The sequence below is a fragment of the Orycteropus afer genome, unplaced genomic scaffold, assembly GCF_000298275.1.
Source record: "Orycteropus afer afer isolate SDZICR_OR568_19922 unplaced genomic scaffold, OryAfe1.0 scaffold00167, whole genome shotgun sequence".
Lineage (NCBI taxonomy): Eukaryota > Metazoa > Chordata > Mammalia > Tubulidentata > Orycteropodidae > Orycteropus > Orycteropus afer.
The window spans coordinates 2,632,183-2,659,448 of NW_006921754.1; the positions used below are offsets into that span (position 1 = coordinate 2,632,183).

General features: G+C 38.9%; 1 protein-coding gene across 1 annotated transcript in view; it reads left to right on the forward strand.

The window, feature by feature from the left end:
• TRMT11 (tRNA methyltransferase 11 homolog) overlaps window positions 1-27,266 on the forward strand; it is an 86,037-nt gene that overhangs the window by 7,807 nt on the left and 50,964 nt on the right. The window contains exons 2-8 of the mRNA XM_007946593.1: window positions 5,941-6,006; window positions 7,670-7,743; window positions 11,347-11,428; window positions 11,516-11,608; window positions 11,829-11,963; window positions 13,260-13,416; window positions 26,750-26,830. Coding sequence (XP_007944784.1) covers window positions 5,941-6,006; window positions 7,670-7,743; window positions 11,347-11,428; window positions 11,516-11,608; window positions 11,829-11,963; window positions 13,260-13,416; window positions 26,750-26,830 — 688 coding nt within the window. The remainder of the gene's footprint in view (window positions 1-5,940; window positions 6,007-7,669; window positions 7,744-11,346; window positions 11,429-11,515; window positions 11,609-11,828; window positions 11,964-13,259; window positions 13,417-26,749; window positions 26,831-27,266) is intronic.

The window sequence follows — 27,266 nt, forward strand, 5'->3', positions numbered from 1 at the left end:
GTGAGGCGTTACAGCGAAATACAGAACCCTAAGACTGGGGAAATTACTGGGAGGAGGAGGAGGAGTTAATGTCTGAAATGATGGAGTGGCATGGTAGTTTGGACATTTGGGACATCTTTGACCTCTGCCTCATGGGGACCGGCCTCATGCTGATCTTTCTAAGAGAAATTGTTCAAGCACACACAATCCTTGCCACGTTGAGCCCATCTTCGCAGCAGCTCTATCAGTCCATCTTATTGAGGGTCTTCTCCTTTTTCCTTTACTTTACCAAGCATGATATCCTTCTCCAGGGACCGGTGCCTCTGACAGCATGACCAAAGTATGAGAGACAAAGTCTGGCCTTTCTCATTTCTAAGGAGCATTCTGGCTGTACTTTTTCCGAGATGGATCTGTTCATTCTTCTAGTAGTCCATGGTATGTTTTTCACCACCATCCCAGTTTAAGTGCATCAGTTCTGCAGTCTTCTTTATTTATTGTCAGCTCTCACAAGCATATGAGGCTATTGAAATAACCATGGCTTGAATCAGGAGCACTTTAGTCTTCAAAGTGACGTCTTTGCTCTTTAAGCTTTAAAGAGGCCTTTTGCAACACATTTGCCTGGTAGAATACATTGTTTCATTTCTCTGCTGCTTCCATGGAGGTGGATTGTGGATCCAAGTAAAATGAAATCCTTGACAACTTCAACCTTTTCTCTATTTATTGTGATGTTGTTTATTGGCCCAGTTGTGAGGATTTTTGTTTTCTTTTTATTGAGGTATAAACCATACTAAAGGTTGTAACTTTGATCTTCATCAGTAAGTGCTTCAAATCTTTTTCATGTTCCTCAAGAAAGGTTGTATCATCTGCATATCGCAGGTTGTTAATGAGTCTTCCTCCAATCTTGATGCCTTCTTCATATAGACTGTTTCTCAGATTATTTGCTCAGCATACAGATTGAATAAGTATGGGGAAAGGATACAGCCCTGACACACACCCTGAACCCACAGATAGATAGAGCTTCTCTATCTTCTCTTTCCACAGATGTACTCAGTTTGATTCCTGCGTATTCCATCTGGCAAGGTCCATTTGTATAGCTGCTGTTTATGTTGTTGAAAAAAGGTATTTGCAGGGAATAAGTCATCTGTCTTGCAAAATTCTATTATGCAATCTCCAGTGTCATTTCTATCACCAAGGCCAATATATTTTCCAACTACTGATGATTCATCTTTATTTCCAACTTTCACATTCCAATCATCAGTAATTATTAATACCTCTTGATTGCATGCTTGGTCAATTTCAGGCTGCAGAAGTGAGTAAAAGTCTTTCATTTCTTCATCTTTGGCTTTACTGTTTGATGTGTAAATTTGAATAATAGTAGTATTAACTGGTCTTCTTGTAGTGTATAGATATTTTATCATTGACAGCTTTGTACTTAAGGATAGATCTTGAAATGTGGTTTTTGGTGGTGAATGTGACACCATTCCTTTTTAATATGTCATTCCTGGCATAATAGACCATATGATTTTCTGATTCAAAATGGGCAAAATCAGTCCATTTCAGCTCACGAATGCCTAGGATGTTGATCTTTATGTTTTTCATTTCATTTTTGACACCTTTCCAATTTTCCTGGATTTGTACTTTGTACATTTCATATTCCAATTATTAATGGGTATCTTCTCATTTTGAATCATGCAATATCAGAAAATGAAGGTCCAGAAAGCTTTACTCCATCCATGTCATTAAGGTCAACTCTACTTTGGGAAGGCAGCTCTTCCCCAGTTATATTTTGAGTACCTTTCAACTCAAGGGGCTCATTTTCTGGCACTGTATCAGATAATATTTCCCGGCTGTTCATTAGGGGAGCTCTGGTAGCATAGTGCCTAAGGCACTTGACTGCTAACCAGAATGCTGGTGGTTCAAACCCACCAGCCACTCCTCGGAAGGAAGATGGGGAAATCTACTTCCGTAGTGATACTGCCTCGAAACCCAAGGAAGGGTCGCTATGAGTCATGTCCAACCGAGGGCACATAACAACAACAGCTATTCATTAGGTTTTCAGTGACTTAAGTTTTTCATAAGTGGACTTGGCCACATCTTCTTCCTAATCTTTGTTAGTCTGGAAGCTCCGCTGAGACCTGTCCACCAAGGATGACCCTGCTGGTATTCGAAATATTAGTGGCATAACTTCCAGCATCACAGCAACACACAGGCCACCATAGTACAACAAAGTGACGATGAGTGTTGGGGGGAAAGAAAAGAAGTGGTATTCTGTGAAAATTGTGTCTAGTTGTACTCAAAACTTAAGCAGTTGTCCACCTGCTTTTCCTTGCAATAACTGTTGTACTTGAGTATGGAACAGAAGTGGTTTATGCATGATACCCTATTTCACACAGACAACTCAAAGGTTGACATTTTATAATTTCCATAATGTTGATATTTACTAAAAACAATAACTTTTACTTCTTTATCGAGGACATTCTTAAGTTAAACTTTTTTTTTAAATTTGTATTGTGATTTGGGTGAAAGTTTACAGAGCAAATTCATTTCCCATACAGTAGTTCATACACATTTTGTCTGATGACATTGACTGCAATTCCCCACAGTTTAACAGCTTTCTTCCCACTTCCTCCCCATAGTTAACTTCTTCCCTGTGTCCTTCCCTCCCATGCACTCCTCCCCCACCCCCAAGCTGTTTCCCTGTGCAAACACTGCACTTCTGTTCTCCCATGATTGTTCACTCCAAGGAGTGCATCTACCTAATATGAATGTTCAGCTCATATGCTTGTCTTTTGTTTGCCTGGAAGTGACAGGCATGAGTTCAGTTCCAGACCTGAACCGTGGGTAGGGGCCGTAGTCTCAGGTGTTTCACCAGGTTCTATCAGACCAGCAAACGTGGTCTTTTTTTATGTTTTTGAGTTTTGTTCCACGTTGTTCTCCCACTCTATCCAGGATCTCCTGTACCAGTTCCCCTCCAAGGGGTTGAGAGTGGTAGCTAGGCACCATCTAGTTCTTCTGGTCTCATGGTCATAGAGACTAAAGATTGCATGGTCTGCCACTCCCTTGGACTAATTGTTTCCATGTGTCTTTGGTTTTCTACATTTTTCTTTGCTCTAGATGAGGAGAGACTCATCGTTGCATTTAGATGGCTGGTTGCAAGCTTTTAAGATCCCAGTCACTACTCACCAAAGTAGAATGTAGTACAGTGTTTTTGTGTAGTATGGTATGCCAGTTGAGCTTGGTGTCTCCTGTGACCATGGTCCTGAGCTCAGAGATCCAACTCCTCGCTTCCTCCGGGTAGCTGGCTGTGGCCAAGAAGCCACCACAACCTTGCCCCTTGTCAGTTGTACTATATACCTGGACATTCTTACAGTGTATACAAGTATGCATGTAGAAACATTGTCTGCTGACTCTATATGGTCATGGGTCTTTTTTTTTTAATGTAAGTACATGGTGTTCTGGTTACCTAGTGCTGCTCTGACAGGAATATACCACAAATGGGATGGCTTTAACAAACAGGAGTTTATTCTCTTGCAGTTCAGGAGGCTAGAAGTCTGAGTTCCAAGTGCCAGGCTCTAGTGGCTGTGTGAAAGCCCCTTGACCTTGGGCTTCAGCTCTGCCTCCTGCTCCCGGCCCACTGAAGTTAGGTGTCTCTTTACTCAGGCAGCTACTGGCTGCTGAGGCTAACAAGCTCAAGGTTGACAAATAAAAAGGCACAGTCCTGGTGTTACCAAACTACACAGCAGGCCATTAACTCAAGTACATTAAAAGTCCCAAAGTCAGCAGAACATGGCAGGCTGATAAATGCAGCTACATGTGGGGTTTCAGTGTGCCATAAGCTGGAGACCATTCCCAAAGCTGTTTCTTATATACAGGAAGCAGACCACATACCCAAAACAGCTACTCAGCTGTTCCAATAGATTCCACCAGGGAGTTAATTACTAATCTCACCATGGGGAATAACTGCATTGAGCTGCCCAGCCACTCAACCAGGCCCAGCCAAGTTGACACACAAACTTAACCTCCACACATGGTGATGAATACAGTGACTATTAAGTTTGGTGCCACTACTTGATTTGTGGTAACGTGCAGTACTATACCCACCATTGCTTTTGGACTATATCTGCACTTATCAACAAAAAGCCAACAAATAGAACATTAGTGTTATTATGAAAATGGTTTGACCTTGGGGATTTTTCAGAGGTTTGTGTCTGTAAACCACATCTACAGAGCTGCTACTTTATGGGAAGAACCACATGCTTTTTTAGTTAAGTGTTGTGAAAAATTTATCGTCTGTGTTGTATCAGATTATCTCATTAACAATATCTTAACACAGAGTTTGAATCTTTTCTGACTCATTAGAATTTTTTAGTTCTAGCTTTCTTGACTGTTTTTCCATCCTTATTGTTGTTGTTGTTGTTATTTGCCATCGAGTCGGCCCCGACTCATAGCGACCCCTCCTTGGGTTTCCAAGGCATCCTTATTAGGAACTTTTAATCTTCTCTATTAAACTGTAGGGTAGAGTTTTCCTACACCCTTTGAAACCTACTTTAACAAAGAACGTAGGCCACTTCCTTCCACAGACTGGCAATTGCTGAGCACCTTACAGTCATTCATTCATTCATTTGATAAATATTTATTAAATGTCTGTTTTGTGCTAGCCCTTGGACTAAGCCTTACAAGTCATTGAAATAGTTCTTCCAACTTTCTTAGTTCAAGACTTTTAGAAAGTTCTTTGTAGCCACTACAGAAATTCCTGAAAACTTGCTTCAAAGGTGTCTGCCCTTGTTCTTATCTCTACCAATTTGTTAGTGCAGGCACTTTGAACAGTAGCACTTACCCACGGTTCCTAGTGGGAGCTCTGGTAGGATAGTGCCTAAGGCACTTGACTGCTAACCAGAAGGCTGGGGGTTCAAACCCACCAGCCACTCCTCAGAAAGGAGGTTGAGTCAGGGCCACATAACAACAACATGGTTCTTAGTAATTTCCCAAAATTATTATTTGTTTCATATTTTCTAACCATTTCCATTCCATTAAACAGTTTGAGAAATTGAATTAAGACACCTGGGTTTCTGTCTCAGTCTTCTCTTGAATCTTTGTGCTCATTAATTACTCTTAATGTTCCCCCTTTTTGTTAGGATAAATACGTGCTTAATGCTGAAAATAAGGAGCAACTAATTAATGGATGGGAGCTCTGGTAGCATAGTGCCTAAGGCACTTGACTGCTAACCAGAAAGCTGGTGGTTCAAACCCACCAGCCACTCCTTGGAAGGAAGGTTGGGCAATCTACTTCCGTAGTGATACTGCCTCGGAAACCCAAGGAGGGGTCGCTATGAGTCGGATCTGACTCAACAGCACATAACAACAACAATAATTAATGGATTAGTAGTGGTTTTCCCTTCTATAAAGTTACTGGTTGAAAGTTCTCTCTGTGTAATGTGAGGTAGCCAAAATGTTTTAATTTTCCTCTTAACAGCTATTGAGTTCTTCATATTCTTCCTGCAACATTTCCTGTGAATTTTAAGGGAGAGAAGGAATCTGAAAGAGCGGTCATCATAAGCCCTTAACTGATGCTTGAATCTCTTCTACAGCATCCTGTAGCAATTCTTTTTGCAATGATACAAATGATATACAACTAATAACATTCTTGGGGAACAATTTTGAAGTGTTTTATTAGAAATGTGGTTACTAAAAACTGAAAATGAATGTAAGTGTAATGTTAAAAAAAAAAGGAGCTCTGGCTTCGTAGTGCCTAAGGCATTTGACTGCTAACCAGAAGGTTGGTGGTGGTTCAAACCCACCAGCCACTCTGTGGAAGGAAGACTGGGCAATCTACTTCCGTAAAGATTTACCACCTCAGAAACCCAAAGGGGGGGGTCAGGATGAGTCGGAATCGAGTGAATGGCAGTGAGTTTGGTTTTGGTATAATGTTAAAATGTATTCTCTGTAATATTTTCATTATAGGAAATAAAATCTTTGCTTTCACTTTTTGGAGGTCAGTTCACTAGCAGTCAGGAAGCTTATGGAAAGGTAAGTTAAATTATATTTTTATATGAGACCCTATGTGGTATACTTAACAGTAGAAGCTTGGGATTTGAGAGAAGAACTGCAAATCTTAAATTTATAATTGTGAAGTTACTTATATCTGTTTCTATGGGTAATCGAATAAAAAGGATATTTTGAAAAAATGGTAGCTCTGCAGACTAATTTAGATTTACTTCCAGTATTTGTTGACTTTATTAGTTTATAATTTTTAATTTAGTTGTACCATAATTTGTATCTGTGTCCTTTCATTGAAAAATGGGCTCTCTTCTGTTGAAGTATACTTAGAGTTTATAATCTTAGTAGCTGAACTTTGGGCTTCCATTGGGAATCATTTTAAACTTTGAAATTGTGTATTATGTAAGATGGTGAGCTTTGTATCTTGTTTATGATAATTTATCAGCATGTGCTTGAAAAAGTTTGAGAAAAAGAAAAAACCATTCACAGTTCTTCTTCATTGACCTGCTTTATGACTTGGTGGCTCTTCCCTCCAGTCTTTTTAGAAATACCTTTCCTTCTCAGTTGTAATTGGCCTGTCCTTGGCTTTGAGGTGTGTTCTTTTCACTGATAGCATTAATGCAGACACATGTCGCTGCACAGCCTTCATTACCTGCACAGCATTCATTCACCTACATGGCTGCGTAGTAGTTTCCATTGACTAGCTCTATCTTAATGATCTAATCATTGCATTTTCAGTCAGGTTGCTTTTAAATTTTCCTAATAAAAATAATACTAAGATGACAATCTTTTTTCCTGCTTGGGTTACTTTGTATTTTTCTCAAGGGTAGTATAAATACTGGAAGAAGAAAGAATGGATCTGACAGGGAGAATTTTTTGCAAGAGCTGAAAGAACTTAAGTTGAAAGTCCTATGAGTTGGACTTGTATTTTCACTTGAGAGGAGGAGGAGAAAAGAAGGGAGAGGGTGGGTTGAATTGGATAAGTTTGATAAACTGTGAGGTTAGTGTCTTGCTGGGTTTTATTGTTTTCTGACAAGAGGTTATTTGAGTGGGCCTTAAAAGTGCCCTTAATTTTGAATGTTGAGACAGGGGATTAGGGAAGCTCCCCTAATGCACCTAGGGCTTTTTTTTCCTTACAGGAAATGATAAATAATAAAAATTAATGATAATTTAAACATAAATCCTGTGATTTTCTATCATGGGCATTCCAGAGAGCCCTTCATCTACCTCTTCGGTGGCCACAAGTACCTAGGAAGAGAAGAATCATGTAGCAAAAAAAGAAATGTATCACTTAGAAGTTAATAATAAAATACCTGCATTATAAGGAATAATTGTAAGGAAAAAATATAGAGATTGTACTATAAGGCATAGAGTACATTAGTTTTTTTTATTCAGTCAACTTTAATAAAAGGGCAAATGCAAAATTAACCTTAAATTATATTTACTAATATTTTCACCTATAGGGTCATTTATAAAAGTGTTCTTGCTTTTTTTTTGCATTGTATTATCTATCTTAACAGGTCACCTATTTATGTATTTTTATTTTTTACTATTGGCGTGATTTTATTTTGCTTAGAATCAATCATGTATTCTTACGTGAACTAGGAATCTTCTTTTTGACTTCTTGCATAAAAGCGTATGAGGGCACATAATCACTTGGAAATAAATTGTATATTGTTATTTTTCCTTTCAGTCTCCATTTTGGATTCTAAGCATTCCCTCTGAAGATATTGCCAGAAACTTAATGAAACGGACAGTGTGTGCCAAGTAAGAGATACTTATAATATTCACCTGCATGAGTATGTATTATACTCCTCATAACTGCTCTTACCTCCCTTTTGCTATATTGTCAGAAAGTAGATGTGCAGATTGTGTGTGTGTGTGTGTGTGTGTGTGGTGTGCACACGTATTTTCAATTTACATTGCAGTTACATGCTTTTGCCACTGGGTGGTGGTAGGGGAACAGAGGAGAGTCATTCTGCTGAAACTGAGGATGAGACATTGTCAGTGATGAAGTGCAGAAGCACTTATTTTAGAATAATTGTTTGAAACTTCCATATTAAACAGGAGTATAATATGAAATATAAATGCTGTTTTATTAATAGGATAGATGCCACATTTAAGTTTGTCTAAGATTTTTAAAAAAGGCAGAAAATAAATGTTGGCAAGGATGTGGGGAAATTGGAACCCCCGTCCATTGCTGGTGGGAATGCAAAATGGTACAGCTGTTGGGAAAAACAGTGTGGGGGTTCCTCAAAAAAGTAAGAATAGAACTACCATTTGAAAAAAAACCAAACCCACTGCCACTGAGTTGATTCAAACTCATAGCGACCATTATAGGACTGAGTAGAACTGTCCCATAGGATTTCCAAGGTTGTAAATCTTTATGGAAGCAAACTGCCTCATTTTTCTTCCGCAGAGAGCCTGGTTGTTCATACCACTGACTTTCTGGTTAGCAGCCAAATGCCTTAACCATTATACTACCAGAGTGCCTATAAATCATGAAAGGTATTATTATAAAGTAATGTTTCAGTGTTAACTGAGGCTTATGCTATTAGATGCAAATCTTTTCACTCTGACCATTTAAAATATAAATTTGTTAATATGTTACATAATTTCCTTCAGGAAAAGGAGTGTTGTTGTTATGTGCTGTCAAGTCGGACCTGACTCATAGAGACCCCTCCTTGGGTTTCTGAGGCAGGATCACTGTGGAAGTAGATTGCCCCATCTTCCTTCCAAGGAGTGGCTGGTGGGTTTGAACTGCCAGCCTTCTGGTTAGCAGTCAAGTGCCTTAGGCACTATGCTACCAGAGCTCGTAGGAAAAGGAATATAGAGTATTATTTCACATTTTATTGATTCTATGTTATCATTATAAGCTTAGTTGTTACACTATACTGTGTAATAGTTGATTAGGGATAATTATGAACTGTGAAGATAATTATGAACTGTTTGCCCCTTTCCTTTCCATTTATAAATGGCTTGGAATTTCTATATTTTCTTGCATTTTTATTTCTGAGAAACAATATACCATTTTGATACAGATCATAGATTCTGAAGCCAGACCAACTGGCTTAATCTGGTTCTAACACTTATCATGTGACCTGAGAGAGTTATTTAAGGTCTTTGTGCCTTAGTTTCCTCTTTGGTTAAATGGGTAAGGATACTGGCAATTACCACATAAGGTTGCCAAAAGGAATAAATGAGTGACTATTAAATGTCCTTAGACCAGTCTTTTATACTTATGTTGATAGCTGTTCTTGAATTGACTCTGCCTCATGGTGACCTTATGTACAACAGAATAATGTTTCCTGGCCAGTCAACATCAGTGGCACGCTTGAGTGCATCGTTGCGGCTGTGGTGCTGGTCCGTCTCACCGAGGGTCTCCCTCACCCTCATTGCCCCTCTGTGTTACTTCACTAGACATGATGTCTTCCTGTAGTGATTGATCCCTCCTGTTGGCATGTCCAAAGCAGGGGAGTTAGTGTTCTGTTGTCTACCTTTTGGGGATAATTTTTGGGGATACATTACCACTTTTCTTCCTAGTTGATCTTAGTCTGGAAGCCCCACTGTGGTGATGGTGATACTGCTGGTATTTGAAATACCAGGGGCACAGCTTCAGCATCAAAGCAACATGCAAGCTACCAGGTGGCTGGTGGCTCTTGTACTTAGGATTATGTTAATGTTAACTCTTACTATTTTTTTTTTATTATTTTTGTTTTTCAAAGTTTTGTCTACCCAGAGTCGTTTTCAGATTGACAGTTATCTGTTCTACCCTAAGTTTATGCTTCAGGAATCTTTCCTCTCCCTTAGAATATAACTTTCATAAGAGCAGTGTATTTTGCTCTCTGCTCTGTCCCAGTGCCTAGAATAGTTCTTGGCATATAGTAGTTGTGAATAAATATTTGTTGAATGAATGAGTGAATAAAACAAGCTTATAATTTTTAAGCATTGAGAATAATAAAACAATCCTGAAAGCCCAAGTATTCATGACTTTGGGAAATCTTTTTCTAATAGTTTTTTTGGTTTTGTTTGCTTTTTATTCACCATATGTTTTGCATAACCGATGTTAGTCTTTAAGTGATAGTTAGGTGAGAGAGAGAGAGAGAGTGTGTGTGTGTTGTGTATGTGTGTGGACAGTGATGGTTCAGTGGTTGAATTTTCTCCTTCCATGTGAGAGACCTGCATTGGTTTCTCAGCCCATGCACCTCGTGAGTGGCCACCTGTCCTCTGGGGAGGCTTGTGTGTTACTATGATGTGGACAGGTTTCAGTGGAGCTTTAAGAGTAAGGTGGACTAGAAGAAAACCTTTGGGGGGATGTACTTTAGGAAATCAGCCAATGAAAGCCCTGCGGATCACAGTAATCCAACCTGCAACCAATCATGGAGACAGTGCAGGACCAGGCAGGATTTTGTTCCAGTTGTGCATGGGGTCGAGAGCAGCTAACAACAACAAAGTAAGAGTAGGATGGCTATAAAAGCCTTTTCTCTATAAATATTCTAGAAATAAAAGGAAGAATTAGTTTTCAAATGATAGCATTTACATTCCAGTTGTAGCAGTACTTGTAATTCTAAAGTAGTTGAATTTAGATGATCAAAACTGTGCTGATACAGAGATCAGATTCTTTTACAACCAACTCTAAAAGCTGTTTAATCACATTGCAGTGAAATTTTGCTTTAACTGTTTAAATGTTCTTTGAATCTGATGAGGACTGGAAATGTTTTTTTTTTTAATAGTAAGAATTTTGTTTTTATAGTAGTTATGATAGTGACTATGGGTAACTAAATGTTATTAAATAGTAGCTAAATATTCCCTCTGCCATCAGTCAATTCTGACTCATAGCAACCCCTCATTGGGTTTCCAAAGTGGTATATCTTTATGGAAGTAAATTGCCTCATTTTCCTTCCACAGAGCAGCTGGTAGCTTTGAACTGCCAACTTTCTGGTTAGTAATCAAACGCCTTAGGGACTGTGCCACCAGAGCTCCTTAGGTAAATAATTAGTAGTAACATTTTTATCTGGTCCTACTTATTTTTTTAAATGTTGGTGAAAATTGAATTTCCTGCAGATTTTTACTAGTTAAATTACTTTAGTAATTTTATTGTATTATTTTCTTTTTGTAGTATAAAATATAGTGGTGAAAAATTGAAAGAAAACCCCTCCCGACTTACGTTGAACTTTCCCTGCTTCTTGTAAAGTTCAAGTCCTACGTGTGGTTTGGATCTAAGCTGTATTTTCTTCCAGAATTTCTTAGAAAGTATTAGCAATAACTGTTTTAGTGGATTGGGCATAAAGAACTGGTGGAGTAATGGTTAAGTGTTACTGTGTGAACTGATTTCTTTACTGAGCTTAGTACTGATCATTTATCCCCTAGGTCTATATTTGAACTTTGGGGCCAGGGAAAATCTCCGGAGGAGCTGTACCGTTCCCTTAAAAACTACCCTGTGGAGAAGATGGTACGTAATGAAATGTGGTTTTATGTAGGTATATCTGCAGGTAGTGTAGAATTACTGAGCTTAAAATAGTATCTGCTTTTATTTTAGGTCCCATATCTACATTCAGACTCTACGTACAAAATAAAGATTCATACATTTAACAAAACGTTGACACAAGAAGAAAAAGTCAAACGAATAGATGTGAGTTTAACAAAAGCTCTATAAGATTAATCTAGTCTAGCCTCTGTTGACATATAAAACATAATGCCTGTGAAATGCTTATTTTATACTGTATTTTATGTTACTTTTCATGTTTTGTTTTGTTTGATACTGACACCAGACTTGCAAGGTGCTTATTACATAAGCACCATTTTTCCTTTTAAATTTTTGTAGTACATTAGAATTGTTTTTTATTTTTCAGGCACTTGAGTTTTTGCCATTTGAAGGAAAAGTGAATTTAAAGAAGCCACAGCATGTATTCTCTATTTTGGAGGATTACGGTTTGGACCCGAACTGCATCCCTGAACATCCACATAATATTTATTTTGGTAGATGGGTAAGCAAGTGTTCCTTCTGTCTCCGTTTGTTGTTAGCTTTAAAAGCTAGACCCAGTTTGTTTCTCTAATAGTTAAACTTAACTTCTTACCTGTAGAGATGTAAAGCAGCTGAAGAGTCAGAACTATTGTGTGGATTAAAATGATAGTGAATATGTGCACTGCTTCTTTTAATAAAGCAGAGAAAAGGCAGGGTTCTCATTTGTGGAGCTTTCCAGCCTCCGTTTTCTATTCTGAAAAGAAATAGAGTTACTGCAGAGCAGTTCTGCCTCCTCCCTGGAGGCTTTTGATGGGTAAGTGCAAGCTGTGGCTCATGTTACAGAAGGATGCCATTTAGGATAGGCCACATTGATTCACCACAGACACCTGGGATAATTGCTTTCAAATCCAGTTCAAATATGCTTTGAAAAGACATAGTAAATGGAAAGACATCAAGAAAGAGAAGATATCTGTTCATAACTACCTCAGTCACATTTTTTTAAAGGAACAAGTTTAGAGTTGTAGAAAGTAGTAAGAGGGTCTCATCATCAAGAATGTTGTTTTATTGTGAATGTTGTTACTGTTAGGTGCGATTGAGTTGCCTCTGACTCATAGCGACCCCATCTACAACAGAATGAAACACTGCCCAGTCCTGATCCATCCTCATAATCCTTTCTGTGCTTGAGCCCATGATTGCAGTCACTGTGTCAATCCATCTCATTAAGGGCCTTCCCCTTTTCCGTTGACCCTCCACTTTACCAAGCATGATATCCTTCTCCAGGGAATGGTTCCCTCTGACAACCTGACCAAAGTAGATGAGATGAAGTCTGGCCATTCTCGCTTCCAAGGAGCATTCTAGCTCTACTTCTTCCAGGACAGATTTGTTGGTTCTTCTAGCAATCTGTGGTATTTTCGGTAATTTTCACCAACACTGTAATTCAAAGGCATCAACTCTTCTTCGATCTTCCTTGTTCATCTGTCTAGCTTTCACATGCATATGGAGTGATTGAAAATACCATGGCGTGGGTGAGGTGTACCTTAATCTTCAAAGTGACATCCTTTTTTTGCTTTTTAAAACTTTAAAGAGGTCTTTTGCAGCAGATTTGCCTGTAATACGATGTCTGATTTCTTGACTACTGCTTCCATGGGTGTTGACTGTGGAGCCAAATAAAATGAAATCTTTGACAATTTCAATCTTTTCTCCATTGATCATGATGTTGCTTATTGGCCCACTGGTGAGGATTTTTTTTTTATTGTGAATGATTATCTTAAATCTTTTCTGAATGGTTATACTAATTTTAAAAATACCTCTGATCTAGATTGCAGATGGACAGAGGGAGCTTATCGAGTCATATAGTGTCAAAAAGAGACACTTTATTGGAAATACAAGTATGGATGCTGGTTTATCATTCATCATGGCCAATCATGGAAAAGTGAAAGAAAATGATATTGTCTTTGATCCATTTGTTGGAACAGGTATATTTTTATTTAACTATTAAGCTGGTGTTAGAGATAACTACTTGCATGTGCTAGTCATAGTAATACTTTCATTAAAAGATTAAATGGACAGAATACTCTCTTAATGATTATCCAGTAGTGTCTAAGACAACAACATACATGTGTAATAGCTAGTATTTAACAGTTTTCCACTTTAAGGAAAATGATACCAATAGAATTTTACGGATTTTTTTTCACAAGTAAGATAGTAGTGTTGTGGTGGCAGAGGGAGGAGTATCAGTCTGTATTCATAGTATATAAATAGCAATACCATTTAAAAATTGTTTAGGGGAGACATCTGACCTTCTCTAACTTCACAAGCGGGGAGGAGGATCAACATCAACAGCCCAGGGCTGATTGCTATGAGGCAGAGAGTAGACATGCTTCTACCCTCCAACTTTTTTACCAGTTCTAACAGCAATGGTCTTTCCCATGGCACAATGTACTTCTGTACTGGGTACCATAATTTGTTCCAAACACCAAATGGAACTCACAGACAGTACTCATGATTATGGGGCTTGTAGGGAAGTAGCAGATGACAATTCAGAATCAGAAATGACTCAGTATATGCTTCTTCAATCAGAACAGCTTCTTCTTGGCAGTGCCCATAGGCACACCTCTCTCCTTTCCTCGACCTCATGGCCTCTTGGCCTCTGCTCTTCTCAGGCTAGTATTGCAAAGCTCTTTTAGTGCTCAGAGGTACCCCACTCCACCAGTAAGCCCCCTGCTGAAGGCACTCAGCTTTCTTGCTCTGTGGGTCAGGGAGCATTGGTTCACAGAAATGTACCTAGAAACACCAATACCCTGCCTGCCCCAAAGCACACAGCTTTCTTGTTCCATAGGCAGGAAGTCCACTGCTCTGTCTCCTCCCAGGCCTTCTTCCAGGTCTCCTGGTCCTGCTGCTACTGTATCTCTGCTGCTGCGTCTTGCTGTCTCAGCAGGTGTTGAGGAGGTTCACTTGTCTCTGTCTCATGGGTTGAGGGGGTTCATTTCAGGGATCTCGGATCCAAAGGGTGGGCTCTACTCCTGGTTCTTCTTTCTTGAAGGTAATGAGATTCCCCATTTTCCACCTCTAGGGTGGCTCATTTTTAAGTCTAAGGGAATGGCTAAACTGACCAAACCCCACATTAAGGTAACATGTACCTTGTTCCTTATACCTTATACCCTCACAGGTGTGCCATGTGACTTATTTATATTATTAGGAAGCTGTCCAATCCCTGGGGGCAGGGCGCAGTAAGCCAGCCTGGGAACAGTGGAAGGCAGCTGTTTGGGTGTGTGGAGTGAGCCCCCTGGGGGGAAGGTTGCAATAGGTCAGCATGGGAGCAGCAGAAGGCTGGTGTTTGTATGGAGCGCTCAGGGGGCAGGCCAGCTAAGTGAGCAGGGCAGGGGAGACTAGGAAATGAGCAGTTTGGAACAACTAAGAGAGACAAATTTGTCTGTCAGTTTGTCATACTGTGGTGGCTTGAGTGTTGCTGTGAGGCTGGAGGCTATGCCACTGGTGTTTCAAATGCCAGCAGGGTAACCCATTGGTGGATAGGTTTCAGTGGAGCTTCCAGACTAAGGCAGACTCAAGAAGGAAGAGGCCATTCACTTCTCAAAGAATTGGCCAGTGAAAACCTTAGGAATAGCAGTGAAACACTGTCTGATATATTACTGGAAAACTTTATGAATAGCCCCGAAACATTGTGTGATATAGTGCCAGAAGATGAGCCCCTCAGGGAAGGCACTCAAAATATGACTGGGGAAGAGCTGCCTCCTCAGTGCAGAGCTAACCTTAATGATGTGGACAGAGTAAAGCTTTTGGGACCCCCATTTGCTGATGTGGTATGTCTCAAGATGAGAGGAAACAGCTGCAAACACCCATTAATAATTAGAACATGGAATGTACTAAGTATGAATCTAGGAAATTGGAAATTTTCAAAAATGAAATGGAACAAATAAAGATCAATATCATAGGCATTGAGGAGCTGAACTGGACTGGTTTTGGCCATTTTGAATCAGATGATCATATGATCTACTATGCTGGGAATGACAAATAGGAGAAGAATGGTGTGGCATTCATCATCATAAAGAATATATCAACATCTATCCTGCATACAGTGCTGTCAGTTTTAGGATAATATCCATACACCTACAAGGAAGACCAGTTAATAGTACTATTATTCAAATTTATGCCCCAACCACCAAAGCTAAAGATGAGGAAATTGAAGATTTTTACCAATTTCTGCAGTCTGAAATTGACCAAACATGCAATCAAGATGTGTTGATTATCACTGGTGGTTGGAATGCAAGAGTTGGAAACAAAGAAGAATCATCATTGGTTGAAAGATATGTCCCTGGTGATAGAAATAATGCTGGAGATCTCATGATAGAATTTTACAAGACCAACAACTTATTCATCACAAATACCTTTTTTCAGCAACACAAATGGTCAGTATACACATGGACTTTGCCAGACGGAGTACACAGGAATCAGATTGACTACATGTGTGGCAAGAGGCGATGGAAAAGCTCAGTATCTTCAGCCAAAACAAGGCCAGGAGCTGATTGTGGAACAGACCATCAACTATCATATGCAAGTTGAAGTTGAAGACAATTAAAACAAATCTACAAGAGGCAAAATGTGACCTTGGTGATATCCCTCATGAATTGAGAGACATAAGAATAGATTTGATACATTGAACACCAGTGACTGAAAACCAGAGGAATTGTGGGATGACATCAAGAACAGCATCCGTGAAGAAAGCAAAAGGTCATTAAAAAGATAGGGAAGGAGAAAAAGACCAAAATGGATGTCAGAAGAGATTCTGAAACTTGCCCTTGAATGGAGAATAGCTAAAGCAGATGGAAGAAATGACAGGATAAAAGAGCTGAACTGAAAATTTCAAAGAGCTGCTCAAGAAGACAGAGTTAGTTATTATAAAGAAATGTGCAAAGACCTGGAGTTAGAAAGCCAAAAGGAAAGAACATGCTTGGCATCTCTCAAGCTGAAAGAACTGAAGAAAAAATTTAAGCCTTGAATTGCTGTATTGAAAAATTCCATGGGCAATATGTTGAATGATACAGGAAACATCAAAAGAAGATGGAAGAAATACACAAAGTCACTGTACTAAAAAGAATTGGTAGATGGTTATCCATTTCAGGAGGTGGCATATGATCAAGAACCAATGGTATTGAAGGAAGAAGTTGAAGCTGCACTGAAGGAATTGGCAAAAAACAATGCTCTGGGAATTGATGGAATACTCATTGAGATGTTTCAACAAACAGTTGCTGTGCTGATGGCACTCACTTGGTTATGCCAAGAGATTTGGAAGACAGCTTCCTGGCCAACTGACTGGAAGAGATCCATACTTATAACCATTTCAAAGAAAGGTGATCCCAGAGAAAATGAAAATTATCAAACAATATCGTTGATATCACACACAAGTAAAATCTTATTGAAGGTAATTCAAAGATGATTGCAGCAGTGTATTGGCAGAGAACTTTCAGAAATGCAAGCTGGATTCAGAAGGGGACGTGGAGTGAGGGATATTGTAGCTGATGTTAGCTGGATCTTGGCTGAAAGCAAAGAATACCAGAAAGATGTTTACTTATGCTTTATTGACTATGCAAAGGCATTCGATTGTGTGGATCATAACAATTGTGGATAACATTGAGAAGAATGGAATTCCTGAACAGTTAATTGTGCTCATGAGGAACCTGTACATAGAGCAGGAGGTTGTCATTCGAACAGAACAATGGGATATTGCATGGTTTAAAATCAGGAAAGGAGTGCATCAGGGTTGTATCCTTTCGCCATACTTATTCAATCTGTATGCTGAGCAAATAATCCCAGAAGCTGGACTATATGAAGAAAAACATGGCATCAGGATTGGAGGGAGGCTCGTTTACAACCTGTCATACACTTACAACACATCTTTGCTGAAAGTGAGGATAACTTGGAGCACTGACTGATGAAGATTAGAGACTACAGTCTACAGTACAGATTATACCTCAATATAAAGAAAACAAAAATCCTCACAACTGGACCAATAAGCACCATCACAGTAAATGGAGAAAGACTGAAGTCGTCAAAGACTTCATGTTACTTGTTTCTACAGTCAATGCCAATGGAAGTAGCAGTCAAGACATCAACAGACATATTGCATTGGGCAAGTCTGTTGCAAAATACCTCTTTCAAGTGCCAAAGAGCAATGATACCTCCTTGAAGACTAAAATGCGCCTAACCCAAGCCATGGTATTTTCAGTCGCCTCATGGGGAGCTCTGGTAGCGTAGTGCCTAAGGCACTTGACTGCTAACCAGAAGGCTGGCAGTTCAAACCCACCAGCCACTCCTCAGAAGGAAGATGGGGCAATCTACTTCCATAGTGATACTGCCCGGGAAACCCAAGGAGGGATTGCTGTGAGTCGGTCCGAGTTGACAGCACATAACAACAACAACATATGCATGTGAGAGCTGGACAGTGAATAAGGAAGACCAAAGAAGAGTTGATGCTTTTGAGTTGTATTGGTGAAGAATGCTGAAAGTACCATGGACTGCTAAAAGAACTAACAAAATCTGTTCTGGAAGAAGTGCAGCTGGAATGCTCCTTGGAAGTGAGAATGGCCAGACTTGGTCTCACCTACTTTGGTCATGTTGTCAGAAGGGACCATTCTCTGGAGAAGAATATCATGCTTGGTAAAATGGAGGGTCAATGAAAGAGGAGAAGGCCCTCAATGAGATGGATTGACACAGTGGCCGCAGCGATGGGCTCAGGTATAATAGGGATAGTGAGGCTGGCACAGGACTGGGCACTGTTTCGTTCTGTTGTACGTAAGGTTGCTATGACTCGGAGACAACTTGATGGCACGTAACAACAACATCAGATCCCTTGGTGGGCCGTAACACCTCACGTTTGCATAGTCCCACCCAGTCATTTGGTGGGAGTTACAAAGACTATGTGTAGAAGAGCCATATTTTATTCACTGTACCACAGCTATGCATGTGGCATTGTAATAAAATATTATACCTTTTTTAAACAGGAAAACTGTTGCAGGGAGAAAAGACTTTAAGTGACAAGGTCAAAAGATGTGTTCGTCTTTTAAAATTGATTGCTGTATGCTCTCACTCAAAAAAAAGTTGGGGAAAAATAGTTTATGTGCCTTCCTTTTGATTTGATTTGTGGAAGTTTACAAGTAACTGTGAAGGTTAGAAAAACAATTAAGTATCAGTGGGCTAGAGACTGGCTACTGTGGCCTGGCCTTGATCTGAATTGTGTGTGCAGTTGCTTCGGATATCCTTGTAATTTACTTTTTTATGTAAGTCTTAAAACTCCAGGTTTAGTTCATCTGACTCTACAAAGACTTTTTGCAGCTTCAAACACCCCCCCACCCCTTTTTTTGCCTTTAAAGAAGAAAAATTTATTTTCTCACAGTTCAGGATGCTAGAAGTTCCAATTCCGTGTGTCAGCTGCAGGAGAAGATCCTTGCCTCTTTCAACTTTGGGTAGACTCGCCATTCCTTAGTTCCCTGGCAATCTTCATGGCATCTATCTTCCCCTTTGTTCTTTTTTTTAGAATGAATATATTTTATTGTATAGGTGAAATTACACAGTAAATTAGGTTCCTATTAACAATTGTTATACACATTGTTCTGTGACATTGGTTATAGCTTTTGTACTGTGTCAGCATTCTTTACTTCTATTCTTTTTCTCAATTTCCATTGGTCTAGCTTCCCTTCCTCTCCTTACCTTCTCATCTCTGCTTTTGGGTAAATGTTTACTGGTTTTATATAGTTGATTGTTTAAAGGAGCATAATAGTGACAAGTGATGTTGTTTATTTTATAAGCTAATCTATTATTTGGCTGAGAGGTGACCTGGGAGTAGCTTTAGTGTCAAGTTCAAAGAATATTTTAGGATTATTGCCTTGGGGGTTCCTCTAATCTCCATTGATCCAATAAGTCTGATCTTTTTAGAATAGTCTTTTAAGTCATTTTCTCTTGATCTTGTCCATATTCAGGTAGTATTCATATTTAAGTTTGTGTGGCTAAACTCCTGGTTCAGATTTTGTGGGAACAAATTATGTTTTTGGTTGGAGTTTCTCCCCGTAGCCATCTTTACACATTTAAAACTTCTTAAGCAGTGTTAATTCAGTAGCTAACATTTGTTGAATAGTAAATATGTCAGTAACTAAGCTAAGATCTCTGTGTTACTATTTAATATAATTCTTACAACAGCTAAGATGGAAGTACTTTTTAAACATCTTCATGGGCATATTATGGCACAGCCAGAAGTTAAGTGACTTGGCAAGCTTTTACAGTTTATAGGTTTCATAGCCAAGACTTAAACTCAAGCGACCACCTCTAGAGCTTATCCATGTTCCAGTTTACAACCATATTCCAGTTTTAGCGATAGACCTAACAATGTTCTTTATAGGAACTTTTTCCCCTTTAGTATAGGATCCATTCTAAGATCAGGTATTGCGTTTTGTTGTCACATTTTGTTGGTCTCTTTAATATGGAACATTGACAGTTCTTCCCCCCACACCTTGTTTTTTTTTTAAGTGAAATTGACACTTTTGAAGACTACTATCTCTCCCCCGTTTGTTTTTAACCAGAATGTTTCTTATTTTCGGTTTGTTTGATGTTTCTTTATGATTAGATAGAGGCTATGCATTCCCAGCTGGACTAATACATAAGCAGTTTGTGTTTCCCTGAGCAGCATACCTAGAGGAGCTGATGGCCATCTGCTCTTCATTGGTAATGTTAATTTAGATCCGTTGATCAAGGTATTTTCTGATTTTTCCATTGTTTGGTTACTCTTTTTCCTTGCATTAATAAGTCTGTGGGGATGTACATTAAGATCATTGTTCTGGTTACCTAGTGCCGCTCTGACAAGAAATATACCACAAATGGGATGGTTTAAACAAACAGGAGTTTATTCTTACAGTTTGGAGGCTTTAAGTCTGAGTTCAAAGTGCCAGGCTCTAGGGGCTGGGTGAAAGCCCCTCAGCCTTGGGCTTTCACCTCCTTGCCCCCTGCTCCTGGCCCATTGAAGCTAGAGGCATCTCTTCACTCAGACAGCTTCTGGCTGCTGAGGCTGAGAAGCCCCAAGGTTGACAAGTAAAAAGGCACAGTCCCGATGTTACCAAACCACATGGCAGGCCATTAACTTAAGTTCATTGTAAGTCCCAAGGTTGCAGAGCATAGCAGGATGCTGAGCAACGACTCAGCTACATGCAGGGTCCAAGTGTGCCATAGGCTAGAGACCATTCCCTAGGCTTCTCTTTATATACAGGAAGCAGACCACATCCTAAAGGCAGCTACTCAGCTGTTTGTGGTAGATCCCACCATGGAATTGATTGCCAGTCTCCTCATGGGGAATAACTATCATCAGCTGCCCAAACCACTCAACCAGGCCCAGCCAAGTTGACACACAAATGTAACTACCAAAATCATGTAAATATTTTGTTCTTCATTTAAGTATTCCTCTCCATCAACTTTATCATCCATTAATGATTCATGCCTGGGTTTATTTTTTTGGAGGTGAAATTCACAGAACATAAAATTAACCATTTTACAGTGTATAATTCACTGGTATTTAGTATACTCACAGTGTTGCACAACCATCACCTCTGTTAGTTCCAGAATATTTTCCTTCACCCCAAAGAGTCCCTGTACTCATTAAGCAGTCACTCTTCATTCTCCCCTCTTGCTGTCAATCAGTCTTTACTTTGATGGTTGCCAAGTGATGATTTTCTAGCTCTGACCCTGTCTTCCTATTTACCAGTTACGACTTGGCATTCTTTTGGAGGCAAGAGCATTTTCTTCTAACATGTTTATCTCTTTGGGGACTTGTGGATTTCTCATCTACTTCCAATGATCTGTAATTGATTACCTCCCTTAGTTATTTTCATGCTTAGATTGTTCTAGATTTGCCCAGTGACAGCTCTTTCATGCTGGCTCCACATTTGTGACATGCTGAGATCATTCATTTCTCTAAAGAACCCTTATTCTTTTTAGTAGAAATAGTATTAGAGACCAAGATCGGGTACCTGGTGCTAGGTATCATCACTTCTAGATTTTTTTAGTAGACAAAGCTAAGATAGAAATGTCTATCTGTACAGAATACAAGGAGCTCTGGTGGCGTAGTGGTTAAGACATTTGGCTGCTAACCAGAAGGTCAGCAGTTTGAACCCATCCACTGCTCTGCAGAACAAAGATTGGACAGTCTGCTTATGTAAAGATTTACAGCCTTGGAAACCCAATAGGGGTCGTTATGAATCGGAATTGACTTGAGGGCAGTGAGTTTGTTTTCTTTTTGGCACACAATATATATGTCTATGCACATACACATGCACTTATTCCTATATACACAAGTGTATGTATTCGTGTAGACATGCATATACATGTACATACTTTAGAAGTCTTGGCTTTTCATCTATAATACAGATTCCAGGCCATTTCCACAGGGTTCTTTCTTGCCTATCCTCATTTATATTTATATGCACTTTCTTCCACGGTATTAAGTGGAAGAAAGTGCATATAAATACTTAACATAGTATTTTAGTACAGGTTAAATTTCCTTCCCTTGACACAGATGAGGCCACGTTTATTCTGAAATGGTAACTTCCACAGCAGTCTTAGTGTGGTGAGGAGCAAGAAGACTTGTCCTAATTTATTTCAGAGTAGCTCCTTATAAACGGGAGCTTATTCAATCATTTGATTCTTCATGTAGGACAATAAATGAAAAATGTGGCAAAGATCTTTGCCAAGATGTTGCTAAAATACATTTTCGTAATTTATATTTGTGGTTTAAGCATAGTTTTAGCCAGTTTCCGGTGCTTTGGTTTTAGACCTGGTAATAGCCAATAATTGTGAGTAAACACAGTTCCTAAGCACAATTTGTTCTCTCCTGGACCTTTTGCCTGCGAAGTGTGTAGTACCTTCTAAAGGACTGGAGAAATAAGTAGCCCTGTGCTTTCCACCATAGCCATGTTTTTTCACAATGTATTAGATAGTATTTTTTCCTTCTCTTTCTTTGTTTTTTAATTTAAGTATATATAATTTACATTTTAAAGGTAAAATTGAAATGTATGTCTTTTCCCAAATGTATTACCCTCTGACTGCTTGTTACCTGTGATTTTCTCAGAGTTATAGAGTGGTAGAAAGTTTTAGGAAATTGAAAGAGACATACAGTCTTTTTCTACATAAAAACCTGTTCTTTCAGACTGTCTACTGCTGTTATCTAGAAAGACACTGTGAGTGGCAGAAACACTACTATTCTTTCTGTTTTTGCAAATTCATTGATTCTCACTTCAGTAAAGCTTTTTTTAAAGTTGTATATTTCCATTTTCCTGTGGGGGGTGATTTATACCATTGGTCTGCTTTCAGTTATAGGAATTAACTATAGTCCCTCGGTGACACACGTGGTTAAGCCCTCAACTAGTCGCCAAAAGGTGGGAGGTTCAGACCCACCCAGAGAATCCTCGGAAGATGAGCCTGGTGATCTGCTCCTGGAAGGTCATAGCCTGGAAAACCCTGTGGACAGTTCTGCTCTAGAGCAGTTCCGGTCCACAGCCAACAGCAGCTGTTGTAATGCGGTCGTGTCTGAAGGATTGGTCAGAGCACAGTCTATTATAAAAACCCTGTGGACAGTTCTGCTCTAGAGCAGTTCCGGTCCACAGCCAACAGCAGCTGTTGTAATGTGGTCGTGTCTGAAGGATTGGTCAGAGCACAGTCTATTATAAAAACCCTGTGGACAGTTCTGCTCTAGAGCAGTTCTGGTCCACAGCCAACAGCAGCTGTTGTAATGTGGTCGTGTCTGAAGGGTCAGAGCATAGTCTATTATAATCAAAGCATAAGTATATTGAATGCCTGTAATGGCACAGCCCTGCCTGTGATATGGCACAAGACTGGAAACAGTGTACAACTCATGTTAACTGAGTGTGCACTGTTACTTAATTTAACTTACTAACAAATTTTGCTTTTGTTTATATAATTGGTAAACTCATGTATATTTGCTCCAATAGGGGTTGACCTCAAAAAAGGTAATATGGTAGAGAGAAAAGAACAGATTGAATGAGGTTTTAAATCCTTACTCTGCTAGTTGCAGTGGGACTTAGGGCAAGATTCTTGACTTGTCTGGGCCTTGGTTCCATTATTTGTAAAATGGGAATAGTAATATAGTGTGAGGATTAAATGAGATAGTGTATATATAATATTTCTAGAAAGTTGCTGACACATAGTAGACAATAAACTGCAAGGGTGACCATTATTTTTTAATTATTATTTTGTTAAGAACTTAGATGAGTTTTTGATGAAAGATGTTAGATAGTTTATATTGGATAGTGACAAAAAGTTGGGCCAGGAACTCATTTTCTGTTCCCCTCTGTACCTAATATCCAGGGTGTGTATATGTGTGTGTATATGTGCATATATATGTATGTGTGTGTGTGCTCATGTGTGTATGTATATATGTATGTATTTAATTTGCAACTGTTGGCAAATTATAGCAGCAGACAAGGAGAAATTAAGGCTTAAAATTGTAGACGTGTAATTCTCTAAAATAGTTGGTTCAAGTGTCTGCTGAATATTGTAGGGCTCTGTGATTTTATAACAGAACGCTGCAGTCATAGCTCTGATTTCTTCTCCTCTTTCCTTCTCTCAAGTGAGCCAGCTTCTCTGGTAATTCAGGATGTGCTCAGGAAACTAATATATCTCTTTGGCTTCTTGTGCCTTCACATAGGTGTAAGAAAAGGAATGTGGCTCCTTTTGAGATTGTATCATTATAGAGTAGATAGGCACAGGAACCAGGTGTTGGGAAGCTGACTGTCCTAAGTCTGGGAGGAGACTATGAGAAGGAAAAGAGACAGTGAAGAGCATGAGATAGTGGACATCTGTAGATCTGTGTGATATTTTCTACTTCGTCCCCAACTCTTTGTAATCCCCTTCTTCCCATCCCCATGGTTTGTCTAGTAACATTGCTATTTTCTAGCATTATTCTTTTGCTCAAGCTGCTAGTTTAAAGTTTTCAATTAGGGCTCTTTTTGAAAAATGGATAAAGTAGAGTTATTAATAGTATTCTTCCTCTTTTTTTCCCTCTTTCCTTCAGCAAAACCAAAGCCCAGCCTCTCATTTCCACACATACGTGAAGATTTTCACTTAAATCTCTAAAGATGAAAATTGTGAATTTGTTTCTGCATAGGATATATATCATTAAAAAACATCCATTTACTATTGTATTATTTACCTAGAGGATATTACCCTTAAATCTAAAGTGGTTGCTATTTAAGTAATGAGAAATTAAAAGAGTTTGCTTGTCTAGATCACATATGTAGTAGTCTTACATTTATCAGCATAATAAGAGATTAGTGAGTCATGCTACCTGCCCCCCTCAGCACTTCACCCCTCCTTTTTTGTACCTTTCCTCAACCAAAACATTTTCAAGAAAACTCCAGCTGAGGTATAACTACATGCAAAAAGTGCTTCATTTTAATTGAAAAATAACTAGATGATTAACATTCATTGCCCAGTGACTAGTTCAGAGTAGCTAATTTATTATGATTTTATTTTTTTAATTAAAAGCTTAAAACAACCAAAAATTAACAGATGCAGTCTAACAGATTATTCATCTCCTTTCAGCAGTGTACTGATAAATTGGGTCTTCTCAAAACTCACTCTAACCAAATGGATAAGGTTCTGTTTAAGGAAGCACAGGAAAGCTTTTGTGTTCCCCTTGACAACTAGCTCTTCTAGGTGAGTATCTGCCCAAATTGGCAGAATTGTAGTAATTCCTCATAATTTGGGTGAAGTGACTTTGTGAATATTCCAAGTCATCACACACCTATCCCAAACATGGACCATTCCGCTTATAAAGTAAGATTTGTGAGGCCTTATTCACCCTACCTTTCACACAAATGGCTTTTATCGTTGGCGTGAGGGGACCTAGGTTTTGGTTTCTGCTGTGCTCTCCGTCCTCCGTTTCCCTTCTTCAGTAGGAAGCAGCCAACTGCAGTATTGTTCATGAGTAAAGTAGTTTTAAATACAAGTTACCACACTCTGTTTTACATGGCTATGGTTATGTTATGTTATGTGCCGTCGAGTTGGCCCCAACTCATAGTGACCCCTCCTTGGGTTTCCGAGGCAGTATCACTATGGAAGTAGGATTGCTCAACCTTCCTTCCGAGGAGTGGCTGGTGGGTTTGAACCACCAGCCGTCTGGTCAGCAGGCAAGTGTCTTAGCCACTATGCTACCAGAGCTCCCACATGGCTATGGAAGGCACGCCATTAATCTATAGATCTTGACCCTTGGGGGGCGCTACCCATCTTAACTTAAGAGCTCACATTTGGGAAGGATGTAAGAGAAAGAGGCCCACTTTTTTTCCCTTCAATATGTATTTTATAGTCCAAGAATATATTTCTGATTTCAGTTTGGCTGACAGATATTTCTGCTGTATAACTATTAAGACCTGCCCAAACATTGAGAAATTTTATGATGTTAAAATGTTAAAATCTTTTTATGATGATTAAAAGCTAAAATTCTATAAAAAGTATAATTTTAAAAAATTTGTTTAATTTTATGAAGATTTTCTTAAAAACTTGAAAAATAGGACATTTTATTTTAGGGATTCATTATTATTTTTTAATGTTTATTAGGGCTTTTTTTTTCATATGTGAGTGGTCACATCTGCCAAATAACTAACTTAAATTATATTAAGACATTTATTCTTACTTTGGCCACAGAACTAAATAAAACAGAACAGTAGTTACATTAATTATTTTTGCCCATGTTTGTGATAGTTATTCTGCAATCGATAGTTACAGTTATAAAAGGAGGGACAATTATTTGACTGATTACAGGAGAAGTAGATCTTGTCCTAATTTTTATGAAAATTAATGTCTCGCATATTAATCATACTTTCCTTATTTGAGCCCCAACTTCAGTGAGAGTTGAGCCCAGTTGTCAGTTTGTTTATTGCCAGTTGTGTGTACAGCAGCTTATGTGCTTGTTTGTAAGGAGCAAGGTGCTTTTGTATTGACCTTTCTAAATAAAATAAAAACGTATCAATGTATATTATTTTGACCAAAAAAGATAGTACACTTTAAAGTATTAATGCCAGGGCATGCATTAATTCCCTGCTTTGTGACCATTTCAGTGATCACAAATTAGGTATCTGTCTTTTCACTTCTGAGACCTGTTAAATGTGGCCAGGCCCAGTGTCATTCCAGGGTACTCTGCCTGCAGCTAGTTTTTAAGATTCTGGATCAGATTAAGCAGGGATAAAATAAGAGTGAGATTTTCTGGTAATGGATAATACTTGTGTGATCTTCTAGGTGGCTTGCTGATAGCATCTGCTCATTTTGGTGCATATGTATATGGGACAGACATAGACTACAACACAGTTCATGGCTTGGGTGAGTGCCTGTTCCTGTATTACAGTCTTCACTCTTGTACCAATGTGCCATTAAGATAATAAAGTAGTTTTATATGGTATTATACATCTATTTTTAATGTTAAAATACAAAGTGGTAATATAATTTTATTTATTTTTACAACATTACGACTTCACTGAGTATGTACTTTTTACAAAGCAGTCCAGTGCATGCAAAATGATCAATGGCCTAGAGAAGACAAAAGATCAATGAACTAAAGCCCTCCTCCTTAGAGGTATTTGCAGTCTTAGTAAGAGAATTAAAAATGTGGGCACACTCCATTTAAGGTTATAGACACATTTCATTTCATGTTGGGAGAGAAGAGGTAAAAGAAAAGAACTAGCCATTTTGATAATCAGGATGTCTATCCTAGTAAAGGGAGCTCTGGTAGCATAGTGGCTAAGACACTTGCCTGCTA